The sequence below is a fragment of the Gekko japonicus genome, unplaced genomic scaffold, assembly GCF_001447785.1.
Source record: "Gekko japonicus isolate JY-2015 unplaced genomic scaffold, Gekko_japonicus_V1.1 scaffold109, whole genome shotgun sequence".
Lineage (NCBI taxonomy): Eukaryota > Metazoa > Chordata > Lepidosauria > Squamata > Gekkonidae > Gekko > Gekko japonicus.
Window position 1 is genome coordinate 942,749 of NW_015164185.1, and position 15,705 is coordinate 958,453.

Here is a 15,705-nt window from a genome sequence, read left to right on the forward strand (position 1 = left end):
CAAACAAGGAGATTATTTTGATGTTTTGTCAAAGAAGATGTAGTTGGATGAAAGTTACTACATACATACATACGTACGTACATTCTCTCCCTCTCTCTCTGGTAGTTGGTATTCTACTCCCACTCCTGCTGATATCTAGAACCACTCACTTACTATCCTTTACAATACCTACTCGCCCATACACTTGGCACATTAATTTCCAGATGTTTTCTCTCACACAAACACACATATCTCCTATTCGCTTCACAACACTGTTGCTGGATATAATCTTCATCATCATCATGATGGGACTGCTCGCAACAGGGCGAAGGCTTTGTCCCTCTAGATATTTCAATACAGTTGTGTCACAAAGAGGACAGGTCTTGAAAGGGGGGTGGGGGTAGGAAAGAGATCAAGACCTTTTCATTTGCTGCATCCCACCACTAGCTCCACATAAGGAATAACTTACAGTGTATTCCTATCCAGAGTTACTCCAGTCTAAACCTTGTGCTTTCAAACGGGTTGAGACAGGAATAACGCTGCCTACCATTGCACTACTAACCCATTTCACCTAAACCCATCTGCCTTCCAACGCCCTTCCCCATTCTAGGAGATTCTCTTCTTCTCCTCGCTTGTTCTTTTGCGAGATCAGAAAGCCTTTCCTCAGTCCCGTTCCAAAGCATCCATCCCTGGAGGATATCCCCCCATCGCTGCCCCCTCCGCGCGCGCAATCTGGCTAATTCCCGCTCCTGTCCAAACACAGTCGCTCACTTGGCGTGTCTTTCTGCTATTTTGGCAAGGCAGCCCTGCTTCTCCCTTCTGTCGGTCCGGGAGCTCCCCTGACTGGCTACGGGAAGTCCACTGCTTTGATTCCGTCTCCGCCCCCTTATCGCTCCCTCCCCTCCAGAACCGTGACATTCCCAGTGTTCAGGAATGTGGCGAGCTGGCGTCTGGCCGGAGAACGAAGGACGGAAACGAGGGAAGCCCGAAAGTAGGTCTTCGTCGCCGCTCCTTTTCGTCTGCTCTGATGTGTGGTCTTCCCCGCTGGGATTAGCCTCTCTCTTTAAATGCACTGCACAAACCTTGGCGAGCTGGTTGCTAACATCAACCCCCAAACGCCCGAAGTCTCAGACGTTGGCGACTAAACTACCGCCGACAAAGTCTCCCTCGGTTTACCGGATTTACAGGTTGTCGGGGAGCTCTCCAGAGTGCTGAAAGCTTAGCCGCCGCTCCAGCAGTTCTCCAGTGGAGCTCTCCATTCCGTAGCTTCTTGCTCTGGATTCCCTCATGACTCGCACGCGTTCGCTTGGGAGGAGGTTGTGAATACTCATAGTACCATGGCACGGATTAGATACCTGCGTGCAGCTGTCTCGGGATTTTATCTTTGGGAAGCTGCCCTGCTGATCAGGTGAGTCTCTGCTAGATCTCACTGATGAGCCCTAGTTGGTTTGATGGCAAAACGGAATCAACAGGACACAGGGTTGCTGAACAGTGGAAGTCCCCCTTCCAGCCCTATTCATCCCACAGATGTCATTTAGCAAAATAAGATTTATGTGGGCATGACTGAAGTGTAAGTGTAGTACTGTCATACTGGTGCCAATTTTTTATGTTGTTTATGTTTTAGGATGCATTAAAATGCTTCTGTTTCCACCAAACACCCCTATTTAAAATCATTCCACTGGGAACCACTTGCCATTAGTGAATGGAAAGCAGAGTAAAGTATGAATTTAGAACTAACGTTTTCAGAACTAATAATAATCTCAAAACTGCTATTTTTCATTACGATAATAAACAGGTGACAATGAATTAATCACTAATTATTAGTGTCTGATACCAATGTCTCCAAGCTCCATAGAGCAAAGTAAAGAACTAGATTTTGTTTGTTACAGAAGCTACATGGCGTAATATTGTTATCAACTGTTCAAACATTACTTCTGTCTTTCTGCTTTCTGACCTCATTAAAAACATTGCAAGGCTGTTAAAAGAAATAAGTGTCATCTTTTTAAAAAAATAAATAAATCCTGATGATACATTACATCATTGAAGTTGACTCTCTTTTGCAAGACATATCTTTTAACATTCCTGCCCTATATTTAGATGTCCAAAAACAATCATGTGAAATTTTGCTGTTTACATGTAAAATTGAGCCTGACAACATACCAGAATTTCCTCAAACTCACTTTCCACAGTCCAGTTAAGACAGTATATTTGGATTTAAGACAGTTTAGTTTCATTTTAGTAATTTGGGGAAAATTGCAGTTCAAAGAATTTTATTTGAAATTGTTTATGAGGCTAATTAGGTGTGCTAATCCTAAACCATCACTTTAGGAGAGGACTACAAGAGAGAGAATACACTGTGAAGAACTAAGGTCTGGCTGTTGTTAAAGATAGTACACCAAATATTACACTATTGTTCCAATTTAAAGCGCTATTTGTATATTATGCATTGCATGTATGCACAAGACACTGCAACTATTGACATATTTATATTCTTATAAAAGGTTACAGGAAAGAAGCTAATACACACACATGCACACTAGGTATTGTATATTTGCATATTGTATATATTGTATATTTTATATGAATGCCACAAGGTAGATACATACTTATAGCATAAGTCACACTTCTCTGAAGGAGGGCAAAATCTTTTACACCTGAATTATTCATGTAGAAACTAACATCTACATTCTAAACTTGCTGAAGTAATACAACAATCCATTAAAAAAGTGTTGTTTCTGGAGAACTTATGCCAGATGCATGTAGGTCTACCTTAGCTGATGCTGGAATGGCACTGCAAGCAACTGGCCCCAATCTACACCAAGATCTTTAGGGGTGCCCCCTTCCATTGATCATCATCCAAGATGTTACCATTATACTCCATTTTCTCAGACTGGCTAAATGGATAGGCTTTAGCTAAACCAGAGAAGCCTGGCAATAACTAAGGAGAAAGGGTCAGAAAGAGGGAACACATAACTAAATTGTTATTCTGAAGAGGAAACACTAAGCCAGGGAGGCAGATGATGACAGCTGAGCTGAACCCTGTCTCTGTATCCCATTTTGCATTTGATTCAACTAGAAAATCCTAGGCTGCAATACGAAGATCTTTTTTCCTGGGAGTAAGTGCCATTGAATAGTATGAGACTTGCTTCTGAGTAGACCTAATTAGAATTATTCCCTTATGCTGTTAAAATCAAGTATGACTGAGAAATCTAAGACCGAGTACATTTTTTTCTGAATGCATATATGTAAAAGTCAACTGAAATAAACTGCTCTCTAAACTGATTTAATTCCATTGACTTTAAGGGAGCACAGGTATGTCTAATTGTCATTGGACTGCACCCATTGAGGACAGCCCAATTATAGTAGCAACATCATGGCACAACAGTTTTGTCTAGTCAGATTCAAATGCCATACTATAGATCACATGATCCCAACATGACTCCATTTGCCCAGTATATACCCATAACATAATGAGTTCATACAATATTGATTCTGAAGTTAAAGACCTGTAGATGATTTTTGTGGGGAATAATATTTATATCTTTGGAGAAAACTTCTCAAATGTGCCAAAGCGTACACAAGCTACAGTAAATGTTTATTAAAAGTACCCATAATGGGAAAGTATGAATGCCACTCTTCAGCTTCATCTATCCAACTGAGGGGAGAACAGTCTCAGTTTGTGGACGAGGCAATAAGGAATAAAAGGTGCTCATGTGACAACCAGACTGACCTCTTCTTGCCAGGATCTGTACTTGTGTGGCAGCAGGGAAACAAGGTAGGAAGATGTGTTGAGTTTTAGGGTTAGGTATAAAGAAGATAAAATTTAGCCTCTAGTAATTTACTTTATAACTATAGAATTGCTTTTCTCTTGAGGAATCTGTTCCCATCCAGCCATTTCTACACCAGAACAGTTTTGATGTGTAACTTTCTCCAGATGGGAAATTGTTCCCTGGATTCAAGCCAATGTTGTATTAGAGGTAGTATGCCAACCCTGCGGGAAAGAGGCATGGTATATGGATCTTGGAAGCTAATCAGGGTCAGAAAACTCAGTAGAGGAAGGCAATGGCAAACCACTTCGGCTTCTCACTTGCCTTGAAAGCCCTTTGCTAGGGTCACCATAAGTCAGCTGCAACTTGACAGCACATATGTATGTACCATATGTACCATACTCCAGGAACTGCCTTTTCTCCTCTAGTGTCCTATATAGTACATTTCTATGTGACAAGCAAGATTGTTGTTCTGTTTCATTTACACTGAATTGGCACCCTACATTGAAATAAATAAAAGACATAGAACAGACACACAAGGGAAGAATTAGGAGGAGAAATAGTTTGTACAACCTCAGAACTACGAAAACCACAATAGAATTAGATTGTGAGTAACATAGCATGTATGAAAACTCATGGGGCATACAATTGCCCTAAGAAAATGGTAAGACAGAAATCAAGGTAGGATAAATTGAAGATGGGTTTGTTACTGGAATGTATTCTTGACTGAGGAAAGGAATGTCAAGATGAAGTCCTCCTAAGAATTTTGCACATGTCTTTGTGACCACCCACCTTACTGCATAAAAGCAGATTCACAATCCTATTTTAGCACACAAATGTTAAAGGGGAAATTGACTCCTGGTGACCTCTCTGTATATAAAATGCTCCTGTGAACTGGGCTTTCATTCTGTTCTCTCCCCCACACATTTATTTTGCTTCTTGCCTCATCCACTATACTGGTCGCGTTCAGACTGGCAGTTTGGCCCGGCAGCCAAACATTTCAGTAGTGGATTAAAGGGGCGGGTTCACACAGGCACATCTGTCAGGCATCCCCCAGCCGTACTCAAGCCATCTTGTGCTGCTTCCCTCCCAAGTTTAAAAGATACCAGGTGAAAGTGGTAGCAAACCATGTGTAGAACAGGCTGATTCCAGTTCCCTGAGTGTGAACGCAAGCGCTGCTAAGGTGGGAACAACCCGCAGTCATTGATAATAGGCACTGGCTGTTTCCGTGGGCAGGCGCCATTGGGGCCTGCGCGATCCTGCCCTATTTGCTGCTGTGCCCATGTTGTTTGTTTGTTTTTTTAAAGCAAAGTCTCATATATGTTGAATTGCATTATAGATATTTAGAGGAAGTTATTGGCCAACTTTCTAACTGCTGTTTTTGAGTGTGAGAATATAATCTAACTCGGCAGAACAAAGAGTTCTTATGTTACTAATGTTGGTTATAGATGCATACTATTTCCCATGTAATACCTGAAATAGCTTCCTGGATGGTAAAAGGTATGTGAATCCTGCCACTTATAGCTGTGTACATGCTTACTGTTGACACAAGATGAGGCCCAGAGAAACATAGCATAGGCCCTGGCTATTTTAATTCATTGTTCAATCTGCCTTTCTACATGTACAGAATATTTTTTGCCATGATTTGTTACGCAATTTCATCTTCTAATTGTTTTGGTCACAGTTGGTCTCGAGAGCCAGTTTGGTGTAATGGTTAAGTGCGCAGACTCTAATCTGGGAGAGCCGGGTTTGATTCCCCACTCCTCCACTTGTACCTGGCTGGATGACCTTGGGCAAGCTGTAGTTCTGATAAGAGCTGTTCTTGATAACAGCAGTTTCTGTTAAGAGCTCTCTCAGCCCCACCTACCTCACAGGGTGTCTTTTGTGTGGAGGGGAAGGGAAAGGAGTTTGTAAGCCGCTCTGAGACACCTTTGGGTATCTCTTCTTCTTCTTCTTCTCTTGGTTAGGGCTTTTGTCACTTTATAAGTGAATGTGGCTTTTCATATATTATGTATTGCTCTACCAATAATCTGTTTCAGTACTAAACTTCCATTGATTTTCTCCTTCTATACACTAATCTAAGTAGATCTAAGTAGCTGGAGGAGCGCACAATGAATGCCCAGCTATCCTGCCTGTCAGTTTAAATTCCATTAGAAAACATTATTATGGTATAACAAACATGTAGAATTGGGTTCAGCTAGATGACTAGGCAAGGCCTTTGGGGTAGTGCATAGATGCATCATCTCATGTATCATCCTGTGCTACCCTCTCTTCACCCATTTCTGTGCTGCATGTTGTCTATGCACACCTGGCCTATGCACACTGAACTTGTATAACATGCAGGGAAACACTCACTGCCAGAATGATGCCAGCAGTTATATTTTTGTGTGCCAAAAGCAGAAAGAAAAAAGAAGAAGCCAAACTGATCTGGCAGGTTACATTTCTGGCTCTAATTATGGACACCTGAGAAGCATGCAGGAAATAATTAAAACAACATTTTTCATTTCAAGTCTTTGACTGTGGATTGTGTTTCATTCAGAAGCCTTAAGTGCGTGACACAGTGCCTTATACCGAGGTAGACCAATGGTCCATATAGCCCAGTTCTATCTAATCTTCATAGGGTGTCACCAAGGCCTGTCCCAACCTTGCTATCTGATCTCCATTTAACCATCAATGCCAAGGACTGAACTGTGGACCTTCTGTATGTAAAGTGTATTCTCCACCACTGAGCTATAACCCCTTCCTTATTTTTAACAAACCTACCAGTACATAAGCGGCCTGTTTCTCATTTTAGAGTCAGTGGCTGAGAGGTCTGCACATTCTTCCAAAGAATGGAGTAATCCTTGGAACAAATTAGTTTTTACATTAAAGCCTTAGTGTATGAGTTCAGACTGATTTCAGAGCCAAGCAGAAGCTTTCCTGGAAAGCATATCATAGTCTTTGCATAAAAGTGCCAAGGCAGGTTATGGAAAGCCTCCAACAGTTCAGCATCCCTGAATTCAAGCATGCCAATGCAATACATCATCATCATCATCATCATCATCATCAATCATCATCATCATCATCATCCTCTCTCTCTCTCTCTCTCTCTCTCTCTCTCTCTCTTACCAAAGAGAACTGTATGTCCTTTGAAGGCCATTGTTTCTTTTCTTAGTATAGTGGGTTATTTTATGCTAGTGCAATTTTATCTCTTATGTAAAAAGGTAGTCAAACGCATTACATTTGTACTTAAGAAATCCAGGTTGTTTAGTGAACAGAACTGTCTATGCAACTTTAAATCTTGTGCATGACATTTCTGGATATTGACCCTCACCCAGTCACCTCTTACAGAATATTTAAGCTGATTTCACCCTCCTGGAGACAATGGAAACCAGTACTGACTCATAACATTAATTCATTTGACCAATCTGAAGAGGTGAGCAGTGACTCATGAAAGCTCACACCCTACCAGGAATTTTGTTAGTCGTTAAGGTGCTACTGGACTCTTACTCTTTTCCACTGCATTTGACCAAAGTGATATGCTAAGAATGCGAACCAAGCAGATCTTTGCAGAGTATATCATTCAGCAGTTATATGACTGTTCTCCCAGGTCACAGTTCAGGATTGTATCATGTGATAAATTCTGCACACCCTTAAATCAACTCATACTTTCAGCTTCCCACTTGAGTTTTGAAAACTGGCCAATAGAAAAGAATCAGTATGGTTCAGATGAGAATTCAAAACTGCTTTGCTCCAATTTATATCTGCTGTTCCTCATTCTCATAATAAAAGCTATATAAGAAATAGTTTCTCATGAGCTGGAAAGATGTACTATTGTGAGTGTTGGCAAAGGTAGTTTAGAAACAACGACTAAATTAAAATTGTAATTGGGTTTCTATTTCTATTTATGTTTCTTGCTGTGTTAAAGCATTTCCCATCCTAAGAGGCTCCTTACATGTTCCAAGATTTGAACAACAAATAGAGGAACAAGACATAGGTAATATTGTTAATGCATACAAAGTAAGTCACTTAAAGCCCCAAAGTGCCAATCAGAGCCAACGTGTGTAGCCATGAGACCAATGGTAAGCAGGTGTACACAGAACCCCACTCAGTTGGATGTGAAGGTGATCTGGCTGCAACATCTGTCATCCTACTGCTCTCCAGGGTTGATTTGTCTGACTAGACAGGTGTCCCCTACCTCTCTCACCACTCCACGTGTGTCCCTCCCAAAGCTGCCCGCTCGGTCAAAGAGGACAACCATCCCAGATAGAAGGAGTGTACCGTTCTTTGGTCAAGGGTATATGACAACTATGCTCCACTGCTAGAACCTCCAAACAAGCTCAAGGTCCACTCTGTTTTTCTTGATGGGATTTACTCCCAAAAAGTGTCATTAGAACCATACTGTAAATCAGCTTACCTCACTTTAACATTAGCATAGCTGAAAATTCTAGTTAAAACAAACTCCTGCACTTTAGTTGAATTATTCTCTCTCTCTCTCTCTCTCTCTCTCTCTCTCTCTCTCTCTCTCTCTCTCTCTCTCATCCCTTTCCTTATATTAACATTCTTCCAATGAGATTCTCTATGGCAAACTGACTTATGAACCCAGCTACAGATATGAATTATGTATACAAGTGCTTTGGAAAATAACACTCACAGAAAAATACCTTGGCTCAAAACTGAACTCTGAATTCTGCTATGGCCTACATCAATATGACTAATTTAATTATAGGATTCATATTGGGGTCACATGCCTTGATTGCCCGATAACTCTTTGATTGCCTCACAGGTCCCTTTATGAATAATTAATTGTACTTTTGAAGAAAGAAAAGAAAGCCTTTACCCAGTCTTATATAAGCTTAAGCAAAGTAATATTTCCAAGCCCTCACATAGTAAATAAAATTATATATTTGGTAGATGGCTAGGAAATATATTGCTTTAAGTAAAATACCTAAATATGACAAAGTTAATTCAAACATTTAGCCATCCCATCTAGCCATAAAATTAGTGCAGAGAGGCGTCATATGCACCAATGGTCTTCAACCCATGTGTTGGGCCCTTCAGGTAAGCTGTGAAGTCACTCCTGCTAGGTCATGAGCCCCTATAGAGCTGCCATTGGGAAGGACCTAGGGTTGCAGAATTCCAGATGGGGCCTAGAGTTCTTCTGGATTTACAGCATCCCCAGACTAAAGAGATCATTTTGCCTGGAGAAAATGGAAGTTTTGGACTGTAGACTCCATGGTATCATATCCTTATGATCCCTGCCATCACTCCATCCTCCCCAAGTTCCATTCCCAAATCTCCGGGAATTTCCCCTCCTGGAATTGGCAACCCTAGACATGCTGTTAGATTATATGTGCTGTGTAGAATCATGCCTGTGGGGATGGAAAATGTTACTGAGCCCAGCTAAACAATGATGGGGCCTTTATTACGTTTTCAGATAAGTAAAATCCATACATTTTTAAGAGATCTTATAGATCATTCAGTGAGCTCACTGAGTGTGAGAAACATAGCACAAAATGAACTGGGGAAGAAGAAGAAGAAGAAGAAGAAGAAGAAGAAGAAGAAGAAGAAGAAGAAGAAGAAGAAGAAGAAGAAGAAGAAGAAGAAGAAGAAGAAGAATTGGATTTATACCCCACCTTCACTTGGACTCTCAGAGCCACTTACAGTCTCCTTCCCTTCCTCTCCCCACAACAGACTCCCTGTGAGGTAGGTGGGGCTGAGAGAACTGCTCTTGAGAGAACAGTTCTGATAGAACTGTGACTGGCCCAATGTCACCCAGCTGGCTGCACGTAGAGGAGTGGGGAATCAAATCTGGCCCTCCAGATTAGAGCCCACTGCTCTTAACTACTACTAATTTAGGGTCAGTAATATGATATTGTTTTTAGTGCAGCACAGTCATTCAAAACAGTTTGAGTTATTCAGTTAGGAACCATTAACTTTTTAATGTTGCACTCTCATGTGGTACACATAGGAATGGAAAGCGGGATTTTCACATTGTCGGCATCAGCAGAAAGAGAGGCACTGTCCTTTAGGGGATAGTAAAGCTCACAGTTTTGTGGCTAGGAAACCAGCTGCCTAAGAGAACTCAGGAGACAGAGAGTGAATTCTGGAAAAGTAGCAATTTACTTAAAACTATAAAAAAGGGGGTGACCTGGGAGGGGAAACAATTATAATGCAAATAAAATTAACTAGTCCAGCTGTTCTCAAAATTTGGTTACCAGAGGAGCACCACTGTGATTTAGCTTTTTTTTTTTTGGTAGAGCCCCCAAGCCCTCCCCTACTTCCTCACTGGCACCCACCATTTGCCAAACTGCCAGACAGCCCCTTTCAAAGCACCCAGCAAGCTGTGAGTGCCCCACGGAGATCTCAGCCCTCTTTTCTCCTCAGAGCAGTACCATGAGAACCACAGAAGCTACATTTGAAATGCAAGATTGAATCAAGGATCTCTATGATTGTACATGGCTTGGCAGAGACAAAACCAGTCCAATTTTGTTAGTATTGTGTAGAACATTTATATGCCATCTCTCCAAAGTCCAATGTGACTTACAAAGTTAAACATGATAAAACCATGGAACAACCGAAAATTGAAAAAACCAACAACCTATCAAAGAAACAGCCAGAACATTAAAAAAAATCCTGAAACATTTAGCATTCTAATATTATTCTCATAAAATTGTCTTCATGTTAGAAGCAGCCTGTAAACAAAATGAAGAAAGATCAACCATTTAATTAAAAGTCTGGTGAAATGAAAAGATTTGTCCTGGTGGTACACAGAAGAAAGTAGAAATGAACTCCAGGTGGGCCTTAAGGGGAAGGGCACTCCACAGGTCAGGTGCCACCACTGAAAGATGCCCTGTGTATGATTGCCACCCACCTTACCTACTCAGGTGGGGCAGCAAAAGCAGGGTTTGCAAGGAAGAACTGACATGGTGGGCTTGACAGTAGGGAAGCAGGTGGGCCTTCAAGTACACTGCCCCAAAGCTATTTAGGGCCTTAAAGGTAAGAACTAGTGCTTTCAATTGTGACTGAAAATAAAAGAGCAGCCAGCACACATCTTTCAGCACAAAGGTTATACTATCCTTGTATTCCATTCCTGACAGTAGCCTGTATGCTACATTTCAGAGTAGCTGAAGACCCTTCGGATTGCCAGGTCTGGGTTGGAAAATACCTGGAGACTTTGGGGGTGGATCCAGGAGAGAGCAGGGTTTGGGGAGAGGAGGGGCCTCAGTATGGTCCAATGCCATAGAGTCCACCCTTCAAAGCAAGTCATTTTCTCCAAGGGAGCTCACCTCTGTCAGCTGAAGATCAGTTGTAAAAGTAGGAGATCTCCAGGCCCCACCTGGAGGCTGGCAACTACCCTGGGTGCAGAAAGCAGCTATGATGACTGCATTAGGATTGCATGGTCTGGTCTGGGGTTGAGTCTCGGAAAACATGTTTATAAATTGTTCATTTGATTACATAATGCAATATGATAGATCAGGCAGTAAGTAAGTGGCAGTATACCATTACAAAACAGAGACTGTACCCAACAGACTATGGGTGCAAAGTGCTTAAGGAAGATTTTCCTTCCTCTTCCCCTTTGCCCAACAGCCCCTGTGACCCCAAAAAGAAACACCTAGAGGTTGGGGGACAATCATGGAGAAAAAGCTTGTGGGAGTGGTGAAGAGGGAGGAATTGTCTGAGATTTAAATTTTGCCCAGTCTCTCTTCCTGTCTTTTTGACCAGTGGAACTCACAAACATTTCATACTCCGTAGGACTTCTGTACACTGAAATTCTACATATGTGGGATATTCCACAGTGTTAGTCACAGTCATTCTTATCAGGAATAATATTGCTGTGTTAAACCCCCTGAAAATAATCTCGTCCCGTGTTGCTGTATTTACTTTCATGAAAGATCCAGCTTAAGGGCTAAGTAGATGGTTTAAAAAGAAAACTCCTTCCATTGAACAAATGCTGGCCTCCTAAATAAGATTCCTCTGCCCCACCCTTGACACTGCATGGAAAGGTTCACACCATCTCAGGCTGGACAGCTGTCCCTTTCTCCCAGCAGCAGCAACTTCCACTCCTACCCCTTACACCTGGTTTAAAAAGAGAACCTACATTGACTAAATTAGGGCTATCCTATTTCCCAACTTATCTGCAATGATCCAAAGCCCTGTTGTGCTATAAAACCTTTGTCATTCACTTTAGGTTAAGTGGGCAACTCTGCATTGGCATCCCTTTGTATTCAAGAGAGCTGTTGCTTCATTTGAAATGAATGGAGGTATATTTATGACAGAAGAGCTGTGTGTACAGTTGGAGAAGCCACTGCTCACAAAGGATGGGCAGATGAGGGTGACTCTGCTGGTTGTCAAACATCACATCAACAAAAGCTCAAACAGCACTTCAGTTTATCTGAACATATGACTATCCAAATGTCTTGAATATATTAATAAGCATGATGGCATGGGACTGCACTTTTAGGCCAGTGCTGTAGCTAAAGATCTTGCAAATACTTTCATCAACTTGATTATAGGACACATTTGTTTTATACACCCCTAATTTTTTACCTTTTTTTTTTTACTGTTTTAGAGACGTGCTAGTTTAAATTAATGTTCATAGGGGAGCAATAGCTCCAGGCTATCCTTCACTCTCCTATAACTTAATATCTATTCTGGAAAAAATTCTCTACTCATGTGAAAACATTTTGACATGTTTACATAAGATGTAGCACAGCATGCAAAGCTTGGGCAGTCGATTGGAGCACCCAATTACAGCCATCTCAACTGTAGATGTTTTTCTACACTGCTGTTTCTTACAAAGTCCTTCAATAAAATGTATAGGAGTTAAAAGTGGCAAAGGAGGAGGAATTGTTATGAATAAGCTTGTAAAATCATTTAGATAATTTGCATTTTCAGCAAATAGCATAGCTGGACCTTCCACTCTTCCAGGAAATTGTAACAACCTACAAAAGAGCTTGAACCTCTGTTTTCACATGGACCATCCACATGGTATGCACCACCATGACAGCTTTGGTCATCTGAACAGGGCGTTCCACAAGCGCCAACCAGCAATGAGCAAAATCAACAAGTGCCCATACTCATGCCTTCTCCACGGTGGCCCCCACCTTGTAGAATAGTCTGCCTGAAGAGGTCACAAAGGCTCCCACAGTCACAGTTTTCTGCAAACTATGCAAAACTGAATTATTCAAGAGGGCCAGTTTGGTCAAGTGGTTAAGTGCATGGACACTAATCTGGGAGAACTGGGTTTGATTCCCCACTCCTCCACTTGCAGCTGCTAGATGACCTTGGGCAAGCCATAGTTCTGTCAGAGCTGTTCTTGAAAGAGCAGTTCTTGAAAGAGCTCTCTCATCCCCACCTACCTCACAGGGTGTCTGTTGTGGGGAGGGGAAGGGAAAGGAGTTTGTAAGCCACTCTGAGACTCTGAGCAAAGGGAGGGGTATAATTCCAATCTTCTCCTCCTCGTCCTCTTTTCTATGTAGGCAATAGTATAGCCCTGTAAAAATGATCCACAAAGTTATTGGACAAATTATTAGGAACTCTGGTCTATACTACTGTGTACAGTTTGCTGTAAATTGGATCATATTACATGTCCTTGTATCATTTTATGTGTAATGTTAACACCTATGCTTTGCTCCATTCTGGGGTTTTTTTAGATTTCTGGTTGGTTCTACAGCTCAAATCGTATTTCATAGTTTATTAAATGTCTCATCCTGTTGATTATATTGACTCAGTCTGTGTAATCTGTCTTGAGTCCCAGTGAAAAAGGCGAACTGTAAATAATGTAAATACATTTCAAAAACCCTTGTCATTCAGGCACACCTAGGATCTTTGACAGGAGCATGAGAGTCAGTGTGGTGTAGTGTTTCCAGAATTGGACTAGGATGGTGGGTGGAGGTGCCGGGATTCAAATCCCTCTTCTGCCTTGAAGCTCTCTGACTTTGGGCCAGTCACCATCTCTCAGCTTAATTTACCTTACAGGTTTGTTATGAGAATAAAATGTGTTTGTAAGGGGCAAGTCCTATAAGACACCCTGGGCTCTTTGGAGAATGGGTGGGGTTACATCCATCAAATATGCAGTTGGAACTCTACTAATAAAGATCTGACCCACACCAGATCTTGGCTGCAGGAAAGACAGTGAAAGGAGAGTGTGACTTAGCAGATATAAGGACAATGACAGGGACAATGCCTGACAGGGACAATGTCCAATCAGAAGAGTTATCTGATCTTTAGTAACAGTTAGCTGATCTTCCTGCCAAATAGGATCATCCCAATTGAACATCATTTCCACTTTCCAACCTTTTTTGCACTGTCTCACTGGCTTTGTGATGACTTTCTCATTTTATGTAATCTAGGGCCTGAGTGGGGGATATTTTCTTTTCAGTGTCTGTGCCTGCTAATCAGAGGCAAAGGGTTTTTTTTGCACACATTGGCAGGCAGTGGGGGAGCTGAGAGGGATAGAGGTAAAGACATTGCCCCTCATTTCCATCCCCTATGGAAATCTTTCCTTCATATAGGTGGTGGTTCAACCAGGAGATGCTGAAGTTACAACGGCCTCCATCACATATGACAGGCAGTCAGGTCATGTTCCCTACCGGGGGACAGAGACAAATGCTTTTTTGCATATAGTGGCAGGCAGACAGATCTGCAGAAACTAGAAAGGTGGTTAAAAAAAAGACTTTGTCCAACAGCTGGAGTCCTGACAACCGGGGATAGGACAGAGATAGAAATTTAAAGCTTTCCTCCTGCCAACAATCTGGCTCCTTGCTGCCATGGAGTCTCAAAGAGGGTGTCATGGGGAGCCCCTTTTCCTCCCCAGAAGGATGAGGAGGCTGGAGGCACACATTGGCAGGCAGTGGGGGAGCTGGGAGGGATAGAGGCAAAGACATTGCCCCCCATTTCCATCCCCCATGGAAATCTTTCCTTCATAGAGGTGGTGGTTCAACCAGGAGATGCTTAAGTTACAACAGCCTCCATCACATGTGACAGGCAGTCAGGTCATGTTCCCTACTGGGGGACAGAGGCAAATGCTTTTTTGCATATAGTGGCAGGCAGACAGATCTGCAGAAACTAGAAAGGTGGTAAAAAAACACAAGGCGTTGTCCAACAGCTAGAGTCCTGACAACTGGGGATAGGACAGAGATAGAAATTTAAAGCTTTCCTTTTGCCAACAATCCGGCTCCTTGCTGCCATGGAGTCTCAAACAGGGTGTCATGGGGAGCCCCTTTGCCTCCCCAGAAAGATGAGGAGGCTGGAGAGATGTTCGATGCTCCTGGCATCCTGATGCAGGGGTGGAGCCAGCAGGATTTTTAAGGCAGCTCCATCCCTGCCTCCTTCTCTTTGTACAACATGACTAGCCCACTCTTTCACCTTGTATGCAATGCAGGCTTTGGCTGGTTGCCTTTTGGGGAGCTGGATAGGAATTTTTCACCCCTCCTTTGATTGGCTGAAAAGGGAAGTGTTTTTGCCATGTACTGTTGGCAGTAAGTGAGGAAAGGAAGGAGGTGGTGAGTCTGTTAAATAGAATTAGTCACTTGGCAGGCTAGTGAGGACAGAAGGGATAATGGATCTGGTGGGCACCATATGGCACCTTCCCCTTTGGGGTCAAGAGGTCCTTAGGCTCAGCCTTTGAGTTTTGTGGCCCAGGGCTGGGAACGAGGACTGCCTTGGGGTTGACATGGCTAGGCTCCAAACAAAATCAGTTATCCGGTAGGTGGTCAAATGCCATCGCTTCTGGAAGAAGGCTTTGAGGTCAGTGAAGGCAGTGAAGGCAGAAATCCACAACAAGGTGCAAAAAAAAAAGGCAACACTGCAAAGGATGTAAAACAAATAATTATAGGCATATCAGCATAGCTAATACATAGAGCTAGGTTCCAAGTTACCCAATGTTGGTTCATCTCAGGCATTTGGTTTCAGCAATCCAAAGTGGCTGTCTCTTGCAGAGATACCCAAGGGTATAGCCCTCATGAGAAAGCAATTA

At 42.3% G+C, this 15,705-nt stretch overlaps 1 protein-coding gene across 1 annotated transcript in view; it reads left to right on the top strand.

Moving 5' to 3' along the window:
• Window positions 1-1,316: 1,316 nt before the first annotated feature.
• Window positions 1,317-15,705, top strand: part of GLRA3 (glycine receptor alpha 3) — a 111,645-nt gene continuing 97,256 nt past the window's right edge. The window contains exon 1 of the mRNA XM_015408142.1: window positions 1,317-1,387. Within this exon, the coding sequence (XP_015263628.1) occupies window positions 1,317-1,387 (71 nt within the window). The remainder of the gene's footprint in view (window positions 1,388-15,705) is intronic.